At 40.2% G+C, this 19,412-nt stretch overlaps 2 protein-coding genes across 7 annotated transcripts in view; one reads left to right on the top strand and one right to left on the bottom strand.

The window, feature by feature from the left end:
* Window positions 1-607: 607 nt before the first annotated feature.
* BBIP1 (BBSome interacting protein 1) lies at window positions 608-14,961 on the bottom strand. 3 transcript variants are annotated; one of them, XM_072805350.1, is made up of 4 exons: window positions 14,624-14,961; window positions 13,729-13,813; window positions 1,659-1,736; window positions 608-968 (listed from the first exon to the last, which is right to left on the bottom strand). In XM_072805350.1, the coding sequence occupies exons 3-4, from the start codon at window positions 1,702-1,704 to the stop codon at window positions 802-804; spliced, it is 213 nt and encodes a 70-aa protein (XP_072661451.1). In that variant the 5' UTR covers window positions 1,705-1,736; window positions 13,729-13,813; window positions 14,624-14,961; the 3' UTR covers window positions 608-801. The 3 variants fall into 3 exon arrangements, with proteins under 3 accessions (XP_072661451.1, XP_072661449.1, XP_072661450.1); XM_072805348.1 differs by having other exon boundaries at window positions 13,729-13,825; window positions 14,624-14,960; XM_072805349.1 differs by lacking the exon at window positions 14,624-14,961 and adding an exon at window positions 13,929-14,189 and having other exon boundaries at window positions 13,729-13,825.
* SHOC2 (SHOC2 leucine rich repeat scaffold protein) overlaps window positions 14,276-19,412 on the top strand; it is a 96,504-nt gene continuing 91,367 nt past the window's right edge. Inside the window, exon 1 of one of the 4 annotated variants that reach the window (XM_072805341.1) lies at window positions 14,276-14,521. The gene's annotated coding sequence lies outside the window, so the exon portion shown is untranslated. Of the gene's footprint in view, window positions 14,522-15,096; window positions 15,249-19,412 lie in introns of those variants that run through there. The other 3 variants (XM_072805339.1, XM_072805340.1, XM_072805342.1) reach the window with 3 other exon arrangements.

Raw genomic sequence — 19,412 nt, 5'->3', positions numbered from 1 at the left:
TGCTAATTTAAATTTTCTATTACTGATTGTAGCAACCAGCTGAGAATTATATTCAGAATTTACAAAGGTATTCTTAGGAATATGCCCGTTACAGGGTTAGGCAGTCTCTTAGAACTAAAACTCCAAATTTAATGTTCATATTTATCTCATGGGCTCTTTCAAGTGCCTATTTTTCTATTTTTAGGGTTTTGTGTTTGATACCTGGATGATAAGAGGTAGCATGGTAATTCTTCAGTCCTTAAAATCAGTATCATTAAAAGCTCAGGGACTACTTGATAAGTGAAGGTTTCTTAAAAGTCAATTTAAGAAATAACAATTTTGTCATTATTGGTAGGACCAGTTGGTCAGGCAAAATAGCCTTAAACATGAAACACAAAATTCGTAATACAAGTTTTAAAATTAAGTAATGTAAAAGCCCAAGAACACTTTGTATGAGATTAGAATGTATCTTCAAATTCAGTTTTTAATAAACATGTACAGATTATCTGAATATAGAAGTTGCATTTAGTCACTTGTGCCTAAGAATGTTATCTACAAGACTGATAGTAGGAATGGTGAACAGTAATTTATGTTCTAAAAACTTGAGTTAAAAAAAACAACTATAAAATTTGGGTTCAAAGTTTTTTAATTACTCAAAGTACAATACAAACCAGAGTGTCTAAATTCACAAGTTTCATTAGTCTCAGGTATTTTTAATATTATTTAAAAGTACTGTTAGTTTCACTATCTTCAGCACACAGATGCAAATAATTGTCTATTGTTAATAGTAAGGTAGGTATTTCTGTAAAAGTGCTAAGTTATTCAGTGAGTGATTTGCTGCTGTTGTTTTTCTGCCATTTCTTGTTGGCGAATTGTATCCTGGGCTGCTTGCTGCATTTTCTCCAGTTTTTCCAGAGTCAGAGATTTTAAGGGTAAAAGTTTGGGTTTACACAGCACCATTGTGGTTATATCTTCCACTGACAACTGCCCTAAGTTTAAAAAGAAATAATTTAGTGAGATGACTCAGTTGTACGGTGGTTTGAATTCGTAGCTAGAACGAAGGTCTAAAGACTTAATCTACTGTCAATGAAAACTCTTGTTTTCAGTTACTTCAAATATATCAATATTTAATACTAGGGAGTTCATAAAGATGACATTTTTAACTTCCTGCCTAAGATTCTAAGCTACCTATGAGAGAGAACATTTTGTGTCAGATGTTTAATTTGCAAAAAGACTTAGGAGAAATACATAGTGCATAAGAGTACTTAGTAAAAGTATGGTATTAATTTAATACGAATATTCATTACTGAGTGTTGAACTTAAACCATCAGCCTTTAACAACTGCTTGACATGGGTTTCTTTTCCCCCACTTTCAGATCTTACTTAACATTATGGTCAATTACAATACTACTTTTTTTCACTGAAAATTTCATTTTTTGAGTATAAGGATTTTTAGGTTTAAGAAATTGCTTCACTTGTCATCCTTTTGCTGGAGAAAAAAGTAATAGATGAGTTCTAACTACCTAAAAGAAGCATAATAAAAGGGACAGTAAATATGGCATACAGGATGCAAAAGAGTTACAAATTTTAGCTAATGGGCCTGCTATCTGCCATGCCTGCTACTTTTTATTTAGGGTTCCTATAATATTCCATGACCTAAGTATTTGTGATTTAGATACCTTGTTTTGGAAGAACTTCGCGGAACATGGACTTCATTTCCGCCATATCTGAATTGTTGGATACAGCTAAGTCTTTTCCTTCAAAGAGAAATCAATTATTAATATTCAAGAATTAATTTACAAAGCATACTGCTTGAGGTATTTCCATTGTAGTTTAAGAAGTAAAATCACCTGGGTGTTACGCTATATGTTGGCAAACTGAACTCCAATAAAAAAAATTAAAAAAAGTAAAATCACAATTCCTATAGAAGATGAACTATCTTATCCTTGCATAATTTTTGTATTAATTTCCTGTGGGTCTTTTCATTGAAACAAAATTGAGCGAGTTCACATAAGCATTTAGATCTGGTCAACATTCTTTAATCAGTGGAGGTGTTAGTTTGTAAGGCTACATGTTCTAAATTTTTTTCCCTTGTGAAAAATTGGTAGGACTTCATTTTTTAAGTCATAATTACCTGATACCAGCTGAAGAAAACCAAAAGCATTTATATGTGGCCATTTGGTTCACTGATAGCATCTCCCAGAATGAATGAATGAATGATGTATCAGGTAAAAAATACTACCATTTGGAAAGTGGGGGAAGGCAGGTAGTTAGAAAAAAGAGGAGGTAGTAGGTACACGTTCCCACATTTTTCTTTCTCCCTGATGTCTACTTTAATCTCTTTGCTATAATGACAAGCTTTATAGGATCAGTTACTGGCTACACAGCTGACATCTGTAAAGAAGCAATACAAATGGGTGAAACTGGCTCTTGAACAAGTGAGAGGTTTGCTTTCGGTTTATTACTTTCCTGTATTACAGGGATACTATATGCTAAAGTGCCAGCAAATACCTTCACCCTGAGTATTTTGTTAAGACAGCAGCGTGTACCAACTGGCTGATGACATTTGTTTGCAGGGTTACATTCCAAATTACTGCTATGCTGTGTATTCAAGGTATACTAGACTGTAATGTGTAGCATGATCCTTTTCCAAACACAGATGCTTCTCCAGACAGTCCCACCCCTTCTGTGATATTTCACCATAGTGATGCAACCTTACCATGTGCCTTTCACAACATCACCACAGAAGATTTATTATTTATAAAGTGGTGATGCTGGCATGATGCCTGTCTACCGCCCACTGCAAATTAGTTTTAATCAAGTGAAGCTGCTTCTGGTCTCAGTCCCACTCTCCCACTACTTTTGACATTTGTAATAAAAGCTTCCTACTCTATCCACGAAGCCTCTTCTTTCTTGTTCAAATTCCTTTTCTGGAACATCTTAAGTCCTGAGGAACCTCTATCTGTTTTCCAGAACTTTTGTCATTAGGATTTACCTCTACACTGCTCTTTTTGGGAGTGAAGATGAAATAGGGAATGGACAGGAATAAAGCAACTCATCACTAACTGGAATCTGAGATTAGTGCAATAAGCAGCTACTTTAGAATGCATAACTCTGCCACATTCTATTCTTGTTACCTAGGCCTGCCAGTAGTACTTAGTGATCATTTCCCCTCCCTTTTTTCCACATTTATGTTGAAGGCTAATAACTGCAGATCTGTCATTAGTCTGAATATAGCTATAATAAAAAACAGCCTCTCCACTAAAATACCATAATGAAAATATTCACTAGGCTTTATTTGATGCAAATCTGACATAATATGCTAACAGGGAGGACAGATATTGATAAATGTGAAGGGAATATAATAAAATTTTTTATCACCAAATTTCTTACTAGCAAAACAGATGAACCACTATATAGAGTAGCAACTCCAGCTACTCAGAACTCAACGGCTATCCTTTTGTTCTCTCGTAACCTCTTTCACATCCAAAATATGGTCTGAGGAAAACAATGAAACTTGTGCTCAACCAAACCTTAGTTCTCTGTTTCACTAAGCTGCCATTGTTACTGTAAAGGGTGTGGGGCCAAAGGCCTGGTAGGGAGTGGGTTGGGTCTGGTGTGGGGAAGATCAGCGCCAGCAGTCACTTGCCTGGGTGGAGTGTCTGCTTAACTAGGGTTGGTTATTGTCCTAGGCTTCCCCGCTAGGCATTGGCGGGAGAGAAACAGGAAGGGAAGGGCTAAAATAAGCAAGGTGGTGATTGGATGGATGGCCCTCGTTGGTAAGGCTATATTGTCTTGATAATTAACTGCCCAGATAGTCCACAGGAGTAAGGGACTTTCTTTACCAGGTGGCCTGCTAATAGCCAGACATGGGTGGTGTAATGTGCCCTATGGAGCTGTGATTGCTCCTAAGAGTAATTATTATGTATGATAAGTGCGTAACACTAGGACATAGGGTCAAAGAAAAACCATACCAGCCATGACTGAAATTCATGTGTATCATACCAGTGCCATGTCAGTCAGTTCAATGAATATGTGTGTCTGAGTGCCTGGCTGGCTCAGAAGAGTATACAACTCTTTTTTTTTTAAATTTTTTTGAGCAGACAACTCTTGGTCTTGGGATTGTGAATTTGAGTCCCACGCTAGGTGTAGAGATGACTTAAAAATAGTATCTTAAAAAAATTCGTGTCTATCACATGCAAAGCACTGTTCCTTAGTGAACAAAACATGAAACCCAAAACTTTTTGGAGCTTACACTCTAGAGTATGGAGACAGAGAAATAATGTAATTTTATAGTAAGTGCCACAGAATATTAAATAGTTTAAGAGGATTTAGGAGTGCTGGGGGGGGGGAGTACTGCATTTTAAGTAGGAAAATGATGATGGATTCATTATAAAGGTGAAAATTACTGTGACCTCATTTTGGTGGTGCATGTTACATTTTTTGAAATTGCAAAAAAGCCAAAAGCCTGATAGTATCTAGAGTTAGAGAAGGCACAGGGAAATGGGCAGTTTGGTGGGTGGGTTTCTTGATACAGGTTTTTTTTTTAGAGGGATACTCTGTAGTATCTATTAATATTTTATATTTTCTACTACAGCTAAATATGCACGTTTTCTTTGATTCAAATGTTCTACTTCTAGTAACAAGCTCTAAACAATGCACCAGTGTATAAAGATCTACAAATAAGTATGCTCATTAAAGCACTGCACTGAATAGTAAAATGTTTAGCAATATGTCAAAGGCTAAAGAAATTATGGAACAGCCATAATTTGCAAGACTTTAAAATGATACATTTATCAAGGTATATTTTTAAGAGAAAACATAACATTTGCAGAAGTAAAATTCTTACACTAATAGAACCCAAATTTTAATGCTTAGAGAATACAATGTCAATCATTTTTTGAAGCTCCTGGTCTGGGTAATTGGAAAATAATGTTTCCTTTTCCCTCATAGTTTCTTTAGTTTGTAATTTGTCCCAGAAATAATGGTTTTGATAGTACATTTCAAAGTCATGATGAAGTTAAGCAGACTGGTAGCCATTGACTTGGATGCCTAAGATTAATGCAGAAGAACTTGGAGGGAAACCAAATCTTTGTCATGAGATATTATACTAAGCTGTGGGAGTGGGAGCTAAAAGACACTTAAAATCTAGGAAGGGTTACACTTTAAATCAATCAAACCCATAATGATATCATAAATTAATCTTACAACTTGGACAAGTTAAAAATTTCTGGGGTGATTTAGTTTGATACTAGAACTAACTTATGTGTGAGACTGGTAAAGAGCACTAAAGTGTTCTTTTGAATCCTGAGAATATATGTTAGTGGTCCTCAGATTTTATGTTTATATAACACCCACAGAAAAATTAAAAAACTAGGTAAAAAAAACTAAGTTTTTTCTTTACAAATTTCTAAATGACATATAAATTTATCATTAAGTTCAAATAGTTATAAAGATATAATTTCCAGCATATTTAAAAATACCATTACATTAGCCTTTGAAAACATAGCCAATATAATCTAAGTATCATAAAAGTTTGACAGCTATTATCATCCATAATAAAAAGAACTCTTTAAGTCAGAAATTTCACATCTTTTTTCTCCCTAAACCTCTAGTATCATTCCACTTAATTTTATGTATTTTCATACTTAAACATATTTTAATGGTTTATTTTCCTACCATATTTCTCTACAAAAATGTTTATAAACCAATATGGGTCCTGAGCTCATGACCCTGAGATCAAGACCTGAGCTGAGATCAGGAGTCAGATAGTTAACCGACTGAGCCAGCCAGGCACCTCAACAACGTTTATGAATTTAAACGAAACACTAAAATATTCTGGATTGAGTAATTCTAATTATTAGTGAAAAACTATCGAAACAAGTTACATACACATGGATAAAATAATTACTGAAGATGAAAAATAAGGTTAATGGCTCTATATCTGTTAATAAGGACAGAGCTTTAAAAATATATACTGGACAGTAAAGACTGGAGTAGAATGGATATTCTTTTCAGGACAAGGGAATTATTCTTTCAGAATGGAAAATAAATGTTAGCGTAATAGGAATTTGGGATCATATGTTCCTTTGCAAACATATTTTCAACAAACATACCAAATACCTATAATGTGGCAGCCACAGCTAAATGAAGGAGATACAGTGGATAAGAAGCAGTTCTCTTTGAGGAGTTTGGGGGAGGAAAAGGAGGAGAAAGAGAACATGTAAGTATATAATTACAATTGAATATAACCAAATTTAATAAAAGCATGTGTACTGTGCCTTAAGAAACCAAAACCATAAATAACTTGGTTTAGGATAGGTGACAGTGGCTGGTCTTTGAAGAACTACTAAATGTGATACTAGAGTTAGTCCCCCAAGCATGAATCGGGGTTTACTATGCAGAGAAGCAGCTGTGTAGCAAGGAGACAGTGTTCTAGATAAAGTGAACAAGATGCTCAGAGTCGTAAAAAAAAAAAATCTAGGCAAATGACTAGAATACAGAGTACAGTGTACATATAGTATATGTACTGTGGTGGGACTGACAAGGTGGAGGCCAGTTCAACCTTAAGTGCCATGCCTGAGTTTGGGCTTTATATTCTATAGACAGAAGGGAGCTAATTGGATGGCTCCGAGTGGGTATGTGACATACAATTAGTTTTTTGGAAACACATTCTAGACAAAAAGGAAAAACTGAAGAGATACTAGAGGCAGAGAGATCAGTAAGAAAGCTATAATTATTTAGGTAAGATGATGAGGGTATGAACAAAAGCAGTGATAACAAGCATCAAGAGGAAAAGATACAAGAGGTGTTAAAGGATATAAGAAGTTGAGATTCAAACATCCTCCACTATTTCCCTCATCCCCCACAACCTCTGGGTGATAAATGATCAAGGATGACTGAGATTTCAAGCTAACATTTCTGAGTGAATAATGAAGGTATTAATGGAAGTTGAGAACACAGAAGAGGTACAGGTTAAGGAGGGGAGGATAAAGACCAAGAATCAGGTACACTGGGTATGGAAGTCCAAAAGGAAGGCAAAAAAGGACTGGATGCCCAGAGAATCAATGGTACAGTAGTATAAGCTATAGAAATGAGTATTATCACTTAAGAAGGATATGGAAAGATGTCAGACGGTGGTAGGATAGGTGGTAAAAAGACATGAATACAGTGTAGTGGGTAAGAGAAGGATATGGAGTCAGGTTAGTTATTTAAACAAGTTTATTTTCTAAGCTTTAGTTTCATCTGGAACCTAAAGCTTATAATGGCACTAACTTTAGACAGTATATTAAATTACATAATTCATTATCAGTCCTTACCACCTGGTAAGAATTCAATGGGTATCGATGATTCTGTGTTAAGCCATTACAATACTGTCATAAACTTAGATTCTTAGAAAAAATAAGTCTATTGACGTGTATTAAGAGTTATAGAGGCTTATTATTAAAACAGAGTGGAGAAAAACTCATAGGGAAGCAGAACACTTTATTAGAATTCTCCACTCATCTCCTTTGCATCAGTATTGCCTTATAGGTCATCTTAAAGGAAGAACAGTTTCAATACCCAGAAATCTACTTTAGCTTCTTTCCTTTAGCATCATGGCTCTTAAATTTTAGTTTGCTTAAGAATAACAATGTTTTAGTATAAAATCATGTATTTTAACTATACAGACATTTTAAGAGATTTTCTACAGTAATTCTGAAAATAAACAACTTTCACCCAAAGAGGTGATTTTAGAATTGAAGTACCCATTTTACCCATCTCCCACTGCATCTCCTAATACATATATACATATACTGAATTTAACTAAGACCAGGTCTAGGAAAAGTGATTTTGTCAAATATCACATAACTGGTAAGTGAAGAAACAGGATTTGAATTCTTGTCTGCCTGACTCCAAAGCCATGGTCTCTTTAGTTTTCTCTGTGCTGCATCTGTTGGGATGGCCTGATGATCCTAGACAGATTTAGTATGGAGCCCCACTGCAGGAACGCGACCATTTAAGAAAATGTTAGAAAAGAGGAGAGATTATGGTATGTAGAAGCCAATGAAGGATAAAATAACACGGCATCTTCAGGTTCTACTAAAATGGGCAGTTTTAAACCACTAATGACCTCTGCAGAGGAGGAGGAATGTAAAACAGAGTAAATCTTGGATAAACATGTAAAGTGCAGCATATTGACTAAAGCCCTGCATTTTGTTCTCTCTGCTATAGCTTTAACCAACATGCTGTTTTTCTTTCTCTCGATTTCCCTCTCCTTAATTTGAGGATTCAGCATTCCAGTTGTCATGTTTGATACCATCCTGAAAGAAATATCTTAGTAGGAAGAAATACTGCTTTTTGTCTGTCGATTTTGTTTATAGTATTAGTATTATTTTTAAAAGAAGATGTCACTGGAAATTTCAAATCTCAAGCTTAATTAGAAATATACAACACTGGGGATCCCTGGGTGGCTCGGCGGTTTAGTGCCTGCCTTTGGCCAGGGCGCGATCCTGGAGTCCCGGGATCGAGTAACGCGTCGGGCTCCCTGCATGGAGCCTGCTTCTTTCTCCCTCTGCCTGTGTCTCTGCTTCTGTCTCTCTATCATGAATAAATAAATAAATCTTAAAAAAAAAAAAAAAAGAAAATATACAACACTTTAAAAGCTTACACGTTTTGCATCTTCCCCAACCCCCTACCAGATTAGTTTACAGGAGAATATAGTGATGAGAACAAGATCATGGGTTAAATAGTCAAAAGACTGTTAGCTTTAGATGGCACACTATTTCATCTAATCATCTGGAAAAACATAGGCTACAGTCATACAAGGGGGCAGACAGAGAAGGGGGATAGGTTACTAAAATCCAAATTTCATTCATGGTCACTCAAAGCATATACATATAGATTAGAAATATCAAAATGAGGGCCACCTGGCTGGCTCAGTCAGGAGAGCATGTGACTCTTGGTCTCAGGGTTTTGAGTTCGAGCCCCATGCTGTGGGTAGACATTACTTAAGAAAAAATACAATCTTGGGGCACCTGGGTAGCTCAGTGGTTAAGTGTCTACCTTTGGCTCAGGTCATGATCCTGGGGTCAAATCCTGAATGGGGCTCCCCCCAGGGAGCCTGCTTCTCCCTCTGCCTATGTCTCTGCCTCTCTCTCTGTGTCTCTCATGAATAAATAAGATCTTTAAAAAAAATACAAAATTAAAATACAAATATCAAAATGAAACACACTGTGAATGCCAATGCCAATGCCAAGTCTTTGTTTTTAGAAATGTTTAAGACAAGATTTGGATGTTTTTAAAACTGTCTTCCTAGTCATACTAAAATCTCCTTAGTGTAATGTCTGATCTTTGTTAGGAGCCCCAAGGAGCCACTTTGTGGGTCAACGTGGTTATCTTCCATATGTGCCTACCACTCCAACTTGCCATTAGTTCTTCAACATAATGCTTTTCTCCCTCTATTAATTTATCTTAAACTTATCAGCTTATTCTAATTGTAAAAAAACTACATTTTTAAAGTTTGAAATTGAATGCTTCAGAGTGTTCTAGGATTCCAAGTATTTTAAACAAGCTATGATAATAAAGTCTAATGTAAAATTTAAAACAGAAGCTTGTACTGGAGGGTTTTCTTTTTTTTTTGGATTAATCTATTTTACATTTATACTTCAGGTGGGATACAGGGTTCTACTCTAGCTCTACTGTTAACTAGTATGATCCTGAATACATTTCTTAACCAATTATAGGTTTGATTTTCTCATAAAAAGCATGTTTATTATCTATCCTGGGTTGCAAGATTCAAGTAAAAAGTAGATGTAAAAGTGCTTAGAAATACAGCATGACATTTATTATTCCAGGTTTTTCATATCATCATAAAATAACGATGTAGTAATGGACTGTTTTAGATTTTCCATTAAGTACCTTCTGACTCTAAAAATTCTTCGAATCCTTATCAACATGATAGTACCTGTAAGACAGCATGAGCTATTTAAAGATATTTTCCTTTAAAAACTTGTTATGTTTTTTACTTTTAAAGGGCATGTGCTGGGGCACATGGGTGACTCAGTTGGTTAAGCGTCTGCCTTTAGCTGAGGTCATGATCTCAACGTTCTGGATGCGAGCCCCACATCAGGCTCCTTGCTCAGTGGGAAGTCTGCTTCTCCCTCTCCCTCTGCCCCCTGCTCATTTTCCTCTTGCTCTATCTCAAATAAATAAATAAATAAATAAATAAATATATATATTTTAAAGATTTTACTCATTTATTTGAGACAGAATGTGTGAGCACAAGCAGGGGGAGCAGCAGAGGATGAGGGAGAAGAAGCAGTCTTCCCACTGAGCAGGGAGCCCTGCTAGGGGCACTGGATCCCAGGTCCCTGAGATATGACCTGAGCTGAAGGCAGATGCTCAACCCACTGAGCCACCCAGGTGTCCCAAATAAAATCTTAGGGAAAAAAGCATGTGCTGCCAAACTATTCCCTTAAAAAAAGAATATTTTGAAAGAAAATATTTTTAAAAGATTTGAGAGAGCATGTGCACTAGCACAAATGTGTGGAGGAGGAGAGGCAAAGGGAGAAGAGAATCTTAGGCAGACTCCTCACTGAATACAGAGCCCAATGTGGGGGCTCAATCTCATAATCCCAGCCCAAACCAAGAGTCAGATGCTTACCTAACTGCACCACCCAGGTGCCCATAGTAAATACATATTTTAAAAATATGATAAAGCAAATGTATTTCACAATATGATTCAAGGCTGAGAAACTGGACAAGTTTTTAAGCTGGTGGCAAATAAAAACTTTTAAAATTGTAATTGAAGGAATGGAAGCTTAGTGTACATAAGCTTTTTGATGGAGGTGACAAGTATGACAAGTGGCTTGTTGCTTAACCTAGAAAAATAAATGCACCTGAAATAAGGCAAAACATATTTCTAAGTATTTTCAGACTCTAGCCTATTTTCATGTAAGTGTCAATCCTATTTTCATGTAAGAAACAAAGGTCATAAACTGGTAGCTTTTGGTCCTATGCAGTTAAATGTCTTCCTGGCTTGCTAAATGTTTAAAAAGTATTTGAACCAATGTTTAAAAACCAGAAGATTTCACTTAAAGTCCAAATTTCAGCTCCTCTTGACAAATCTGGCAACACTGGGCCCATATTCCCATATGGCAAAATTTGGCCAGGGCTGGGAAGTAATGTCCCATTTAGATGAACATGGGGAGTCCTCTAGTCCCCTCTACTGCCTATTGTTCCATCTCCCTTACCGTCCCCATTGCTACAGGCACTTGACTTCACAACTTCAGAAGAATACAGAACCACTATAACACATTATAGGCCAAATGTCCTATTTTATCATTAATAGGTATTAAGAAACAAAAATACAATCTTTGAGAACTGAGGGAGATGCCAAAAGCAATGTGTTTATGTAAAGGACAATACAGGATAATTTTTGGTGAATATTTATTCATTTAGATCCTTTTAAGTAAATTCAATCTGCTCAGTACAGGTTGTGGATGGCTACGCAGAAATAGTAGGAAAAATATGAAACGTTTTGTTTTTTTCAAGACTTAGATTGACTGATACATGAATTTTCTTTCTTTCTTTCTTTTCTTATATATTTATTTATTCATGAGTGAGGCAGAGACATAAAGGGAGAAGCAGGCTCCTTGCAGGGAGCCTGATGAGGTACTTGATCCTTAGACCAGGATCACGCCCTAAGCCAAAGGCAGATGCTCAACTGCTGAGCCACTCAGGAGTCTTGATAGATGAATTTTCAAACAGATTAGATTTCTGAATGTAAACTAACATGAAGAAAAGGTGAAGGAGGGAGCCCCAAAAGTAAGTGTTTTTCAGCAGATATATAGTAGTAATGTTCATTCTCACTCAAGCGGCTGCCTACTTGCTAGCAGAGCTTAATTTGGACTGATAATATTCATCTGGAGATGCCAAATAACATCATATGTCATGTAGTTGGAAACTATACTAGTTCTATTCTGTTTTGCTATCTGGCATCTGCTGGTAGAAAAATGTTGCAACATGTTCAATTTGGCTAATTAATTTAGACTCATGTGAATAAAATGTGCGTTGTCTAGCTTCTGAACTGTGCCTAGGCCTAAGAACAGGAACTGTTCTTCTTGGATGAACTTGGATGATGCCACCGGTTCTGGTATACTTCACTAGCAGACACTACTATTAAGTTAATAGAAAATGACACATCCTACTCACACAAAATACCAGATGGCCAGCAGTTGCCTTGGTATCTGCTTTGATAACATCAAGATTCATCTGTATTTGAATTGCAGGGCCCACACATCTTTCATCAACAATCCTCAGGGTGCCAGGAGTTGAAACTCATGAAACTGTGCTGACATCAGTACACTGCTGCAGATCATATCGCATCAGCTCCAAGTGTCGGCAAAGTAGCAGCAACACTTGACTATAGGCAGACAGTCCAGGACGCTAGCACTTACTCTTCATAGACAGGAAGATTAAACACTAAACCCTTCTTTGTAGGATACCACAGGAGGTAGTGTGTGCAGAGAAGGGGGATGGATTTATTTATTTATTTATTTATTTATTTATTTATTTTATTTTTTTCTGTGGGACGGATTTAACTAGCAACATATGACATGGGTAGATACAGTTATTTGAGAAGGCTTAATCATGATTGGCAAAGTATGAATACTGCAAAGTATTCTTGCAAAATAAGCGGAATTTAATCAAGCCTCTAGATAAACTTCTGACTTACAAGAAATAAGAAAAAAGACATTCAAAAACACCTTTGCTTGAACTTTTTAAAATGACAATGTTACAGGGGAAAAAAAGATAAGGGAGTTGCTCTAGATTAAGGCTAGAGTTACAACACCCATATACAATACATAAACCTTGACAGAATCCTGAATTTTGTTGCAGAAGCTATTAACTTCTTCAGTTGTGATAATGATAACATGTTTTGCAGAACTTTATAATTCTTAGGGAGTACATTTTGGAAATCTTAGAAATGTCTGCTTAACAATAGGTGTCTGTAACCTATTTCCAAATAATTTAATGACAACGAAAAAAGCATGAAAATAAGGATGAAATAAATATGGCAAAACGTGGGGCACCTGAGTGTTTCAGTGGTTGAGCGTCTGCCTTTGGCTCAGGTTGTGATCCTGGGGTTCTGGGATTGAGTCCTGCATCAGGCTCTCCCTCTGCCTCTCTCTAATGTTTATTACATTCTTTTGACTTTTTTTATGCATAATTTTTTTTAATTGAGGGAAGAAATCATGTTGGAAAGACTTCAGAGGGGAAATCTAAGAAAAGGTTGAGTAACAAGAGCAACGCTGCATTTGATCGACTGAAGCTGGCAGTGTCTTAGGCACCCGGCAGACACCAAATATATACAATCTTTTTTAGTAGTATTTACCAAAACAGTATCATGTGCAGGATAAAGATGATAAGACAAAATCATTCCATTCAGATGTAAACACAGCAGTAAAGCTAAAAACATAAGCAGCTGTTATATAAAATAGTGGTTGTCCTAAAAGAAGCATAAAAAGTGCTAGGTAAGCACAGGGGAAATTACTTCCTGCTGGAGACAATCTGGAAACACATCTCCAAGGATGAGTGGGGCATGGAAACAGTCACCAAAGGTTAGTGCTTCAATGATTCATTTTGGAAGAAACAAGAGTAGTTAGTTCCTTTTGGCTAAGGCATGGGTAGTATGGGAAGCAGAAAGGAGAAAAGGCAGGTCTGCACCCTTGTTGGCTGGCTGGGCAAATACAATTTTCCATTTACCTGCAAGTTCTCCCGGTCTTCTCCCCGGCAACTGTAGGCGCCCGACCCGGTATGACCAGGATGACTTACAGTCCTCGACTCAGGCCTACGGAAGAAACTGCACGACAGAACGTGTGAAAAGCACGACGGCATTTCTAAGCACATTCACAAGCCTCACGTTGTCTAGTGAAGCGTGGCCGTGGGGGAGCAGGACCGTATACCTTCGCCCAGAACTGCAGTCATCGCCTTACAGGCGCCCGGAGGAGGGGAAACCAGAGGAACGACACTCGGAGCGTGCAGACGGGAGGCGGGAAAATAAAGACTCGGAGGGGTTGCCGCGGCGGTGGCGGACCCCCCCCCTTCCTTCCTCGGTGGCGACGCAAAACGATTTCCTGGAGCTCCAGCACCCGCCGTCCTCCCAAGGTCGGGGCGGGGGAGGCGGCGCGGTCGGGAGCCCCGGCCCCCGGGAGCCCCGCGCTCTGCCCCGCGGCGCGCGCCCGAGCCCCTCCGGGAACCTCGGGGGGCGGGGGCGGGGGCGGGGGTGGGGCGGCCGCCGCCGGGCCCTCCCGGAAAGAAACCCTCCTCCGGCGGAAGCGGCTGGGAGCTCGGCGCCCCTCCTCGGCTCTCCGTCTCCCGCGGGCCGCCTCGCGGGACAGCGCCGACGCACCGTCACCCCACTCTGCGATCCCCGGGGCGCCGGGGCGGGGGGGCTCTGGCTCTTCCCACCCCTCCGCCATGACCCCATTCAGAAGTGCCAAATGCAGCTTCCGGGCAGGACAGGGACTTTCGGCACCCTGACCTCCTGTCCAGCTGGGTAAGTGACCAGACGTCCCAGCACAATAAGGGGCAGGAAGCCTGCGCCTTCCTCTCCCCCAGCCCGGGCAGGTAGTTCAGAATAGGAATTAAGTTGTCTGACCTGGGATGTCTGGTCACCGTTAGTCCTTTTTCGGGCCTACTTGCAGATTTCTCTCTTCCCAGACGGCTCGACTGTTGCCCAGGGCAACGGTGAGTTTTTTTTTTTTTTTTTGGGCGAAGGGAAAACTACGTCACACTGGAGACGGGAGGCCAGGAAACTCCGTGCCATTATCCGTCATGGCTGCCTTAGCTTCAACAGTAACTTCCGATTGGGAGTCGTCCCTCTACCCTGCTGGAGGCTCCCTCGGTGGCTCGGCCGGCCGGCGGCGCCCAGTGGGCGGGAGAGAGGGCGTAGAGCAGCTGAGGAGAGGAAAAAGGCGGGGCGAGGGAAGCTGGCGCCAGTGCCTCGCTGTGATTGGACAGCGGCGTTGGCGCCAGCGCCCCGCTCTGATTGGGCGGCGTCGGCACGCCTGGCTCCGCCTGCTTTTCTTCGCCAGCGAGTGACTGGCCTGCGCCGGAGGGGTGGGGCGGGGCGGTGGGAGCGAGAGTGTGTGGAGGCGCGGGCGGGGCGGGGCGGGGCGAGTGGGGGAGGGGCGGGCGGGGGGCGGCGGTTGGGCAGCGTCGCTTCTGAGGAGGAGGAGGAAGGAGGGCGAGCGAGGAGGATGGCGGAGTTGGGGCTCCCGACGGTAACGCGGGGCCGCTGAGGCGGGAGGGTGTTTGTCGGTCGGCTCTTCCTGCCTTCTTTCCTGCCCGTCGGGCGGTCCGGCCGGCTGTCGGTAGGGGGAGGCCCCGCGCGCCCTGAGGGGCAGGAGCCGGCGGGGCCGGGCGAGGCCCGAGGGGCTGGGGCCCGGGGAGGCGCCGCCGCCGCCGCCGCCGCCGCCGCCGCCGCTCTCCCGGGTGCGGGCGCGGGCGCGGGCGCGGGCGCGGGGAGGGCTGGGCCCTCGGAGCCGGCGCTCGTGCGGGGCCCGCAGCCCGGCGCCGGCGGTGAGCGGGGCGGCGCTGACAGCGGCCGGGGCCGGGCCTGCGGCGGCGGCGGGCGGCGGGGCGGCGCGCGGGCCGGGGGCGCCCGGAGCACGGCCCTGCCCGCTCCGCCCCCGGGGGCACCTGGCCCGGGCTGCGGGGCGCCCCGTGGGCGTCGCGGAGGCGGGCGAGGCTCGGCGGGGGCCTTGGCGCGGCGCTGGCGGTGCGGGGTCGCGCCTTCCCCCGCCCCTTGCCCGGAGCCCGGAGCCCGTCGCTGTCTCCCCTCGTCGCCTCCCGGGGAAGAGAAGAGCGGCGAGGCGGCTTAGGCTGTGCCGCCCGGAGAGCCTGCCCTCCGGCCCCGGCGGACTTGCCTGGTGCCAGCCTCCTTCCGCGGCAGCTCTTCGGAATAGAGGAAAAGTACTCTACCCCCCCCCCCGCCCCCCCGCGCTGGAGCCTCAAGGACCGACGATTTCCCCCCAGCCCCTCAGTATCCATTGTTGTGTACCATCCCCCTCCCCCGCCCCAAGCCTGGGTGGAAGGAGGAGGACTTCAAACCCTTAATTGCCCCCCCTCCCCCGTTTTTCAATCAGCAGAGCTTATGTGTTATTGTGTTAGTATGGATTTACAAACAGGTGGAAGGAATGCCGATTCGGGGAGTTGGAAAGAAGATGCTTTTGTGTGTGTGTGTGTGTGTGTGTGTGTGTGTGTGTGTGTTTTCAGGCTTTCAGCCCTTAACACTTGGTGATTTGATTTTCTCGTCTGTAGCTTTGTACCGTAATGGGGGTGATGAGAATAAAAGAGGAAGCAATGTGTTGCAACCTACCCAAAGAAATGTTTTTTTCGGTCTCTGGGGATGCTGAAGCAAAATTGGGTTGCAGACGTGTACTGTCTAGTGTTTGCCTCCATCCTGGTAACTACCAACAGTCTGTGGCTGTTCCACCTGTGTAATTTTTGTGCCCTTCATGTGGGCTTCTAGTATCTACTGAGAGGGATTACGGTATCCCAAACTTATTTTTTTTGTTTTTCAGAATCCTGGAGTATACGTGTGTAACCAGGTTTTTTTTTTTTTAAACGTAGCATTGACACCGGAAGATGATCTTCTATAAAGACTTCAGTTTATTAGTATACTAATTTCTACCCTGGCCCTTCCTTCCATACAGTTGCTCCTATAACTGTTAATGCGTATTTGAAGAAACTGAACTCTCGGATACAGCCTGTAACATCCATAGATTTATAGTTTGAACTTATCAAGTGTTCCTGACTTTCTATGTGACAGTGACAAGAATTTTTAGGGATGATATATATGACCATTTCCTACCTATGGAGCTTAGACTGAATATGATATGTTTTTAAAATACTTATTTGGACATAAGGTACATAAACTTTAATTATGAATATACATAAAAATAGAACTTAGGCAAGTAAAAGCTTTAAGATTTATGACTTTCAAATGGCATAAATCTAATGTAAAGCTAACATAAAACTGTATTCTTAAAGTGCCAGTTTTGAGGGGTGGACTTGGCCTATTTCTAAGATTACTACTATTTCTTAGGGTGTTTAATTTTTGAAGAAACAACTACATTTACTCTCAGATTGGCATCTGTTTACCGATATCTCATTGTTAATACAGTTTCAAGTTTTTCTCTTGCTAAAAGTTGTTATGGATAAAAGAGCGATATTAAGAGATAAATAGCTTGCAGTTAGATTCTTAGAAAGTTTTTAAACTACCATATTCAGGTTGATCAGAGCTGTGTTTCAGTAATTGTAACCAGACTTGTACAACAAGTTGGGAATTACAAACCAGTCAGAAATTTGGAACAAAAGGAATACCCAAATTATAAATTCTTGTGTTATATTGCTGGGATTGTGCTTTTCTAAATATTATTATTTCTTCAGTGACTTGGGACAGGGCTTGTCCCCATGTTCAGAGAGACATAAACTGGAATTCTACATGGAATATTTCCAGGGATGCCTTCTGAATAGCTGCTGGTGTGTGTGTGTGTGTGTGTGTGTGTGTGTGTGTGTGTGTTTAAGTAAAATCTCTATGCTCAGTGTGGGGCTTGAACTCACTACCCAAGATCAAGAGTGGCATGCTCTAACTGGGCCAGCCTGGCACCCCTCTGGTAGTATATTTTTGACTTGCCTTACCCATGTGGGGGAAAGGTAAATAAAATTGAATTTCTTTGTTATCCACACAGTCTCCTATTTGTTTTGAAAATACGGTGGTTTATCAATCTCTGTTGTGTAATTTAATATTTCTGTAAGACTTGTGTTCTTTAAACATTTTTTTAGGTTTTTTTTTTTTTTTGGAAGATATCCAAACATAAAAATAAACTTGTGTTTTTGACTGAAAGTATACCTCAGTGTGTGCAGAAATAAGGATGAATTTTTTTTGGAGGTTGGAAGAATATATCTTTACAATTCAGTTTACTGTATTATTTATGTATCATTCACGTATGAAAAAAGCAAATAAGGCTTTAAGATTTGTAACTTAAAAAAGCATAAAATAAAAAAAAACAAAACAAGACCAGTCCCCCACTCTCCCCGCCCCAAACCCGCTAAAACCAAACAGGTTGATCCACAAATCCTTCAGTGAGTTCTGAGGTTTATATTTTGACCTTGGTGGAAAGTGTTCTTGAATTAGTTTATAAAATATCAGTTCAGATAGGAGAGGAGATTTAGATAAAGAATAAACACTTTGACATTTCCTAATAAGACTGGTAGGGAAGTTGTAAATATTTTGTTGTACATAATTTAGATAGAAATGAGCTGTAATTTAGAAGCAGTGATACATTAAGTACTTTCACGTGGTACTTGAGAAATGAGTACTGCAAATATTGGTTGCATTTTTGCTTATTGTTAGAGTTATACTTCATACATTATATATTATGCATTGGCATATTATAATTTAAGTCTAAATCTTTCATAGGCTAAATTATAAAAAAAAAAAGTTGCTATCCCTGTGTTCTGAATTTTGTTTTGTCTACTTAGTTATACCACAATAAAGTTATGCCATATAAATCTTTCCCAAAATGTTTTCTCTGATAATACACTAGTTAAAATTTTGTTTTTTTCTCAACTTTGTTTACGCTGACTTTTAAATCTGAAAAATGTCTAAGTCACAAGGTGACCTATGGAATGCTTGAACTTTATATAGTGTTCTGAACTGTAATTGCAGTCAGTGAAGGTTGAAAGGAACAAGGATAAGTAGGAAAAACAGATTTATGTTCTAAAATATGTAATTGCATTATTTTTGAGGTAAACTCATGCTCATTCTTTGTTGGGTACTTTCCCCTGGTTCCCATCTTAGCGCAGCATCTTTAATTCTGCAAATCAAAGTTGTGACACGTGAAAAGAATATCCTAATTACAAAGGGCTCTTTAGCGTTTGAGATGTTGGTAACATATGTGCTTTCAGAGAAAGTATGAAGTTCCCATTATCAAGAATTAAAAGAACTAATTAGATTTCACACTATATATTTCATTCCAACTTCTTTAAAGATCAGAACTGATTGCAAAAAGTAATGCATGCTGTAAAAGGTAAGGATTCTTTTATCGGAAAGAATGAACATACTGCTTGAAGCTAAAACATTAAAGGAGACCTTAAAAGTGGATATAATTGGTCCCTATGTGAAATGAACCTGAAACACTAAGAAGTATTTTGAGTTGCCTATCTTCTAATGTTTATAGCACTGTGAGCATTCACAATTTAAGCACTTTATTTGCCCTCAAATGCTATTTGTAAATCCTACAATTTTAAGTAATTTTACAGTTGATAAAGATAAATCTTTTTTCTTTTGGTTTTTCTAAAGTCTCAGAGGTAAAGTAGAAATTATTTGTTCTGACAGAGATAAAATTAACTCCAAATTCTAGATATTATCAGTTAATTTT

Source organism: Canis lupus, chromosome 29 (genome assembly GCF_048164855.1).
Source record: "Canis lupus baileyi chromosome 29, mCanLup2.hap1, whole genome shotgun sequence".
NCBI classification, from domain to species: domain Eukaryota; kingdom Metazoa; phylum Chordata; class Mammalia; order Carnivora; family Canidae; genus Canis; species Canis lupus.
The sequence above is the reverse complement of the archived record's forward strand: the minus strand, read 5'-3'. Positions and strand labels throughout refer to the sequence as shown.

Excerpts from the sequence above, each read along its gene's own strand:
- BBIP1 (XM_072805350.1), bottom strand. The coding sequence starts at position 1,704 with ATGGCGGAAATGAAGTCCATGTTCCGCGAAGTTCTTCCAAAACAAG. Across the intron at positions 969-1,658 it reads CGAAGTTCTTCCAAAACAAG|GGCAGTTGTCAGTGGAAGAT; the intron begins GTATCTAAATCA and ends TTTTAAACTTAG.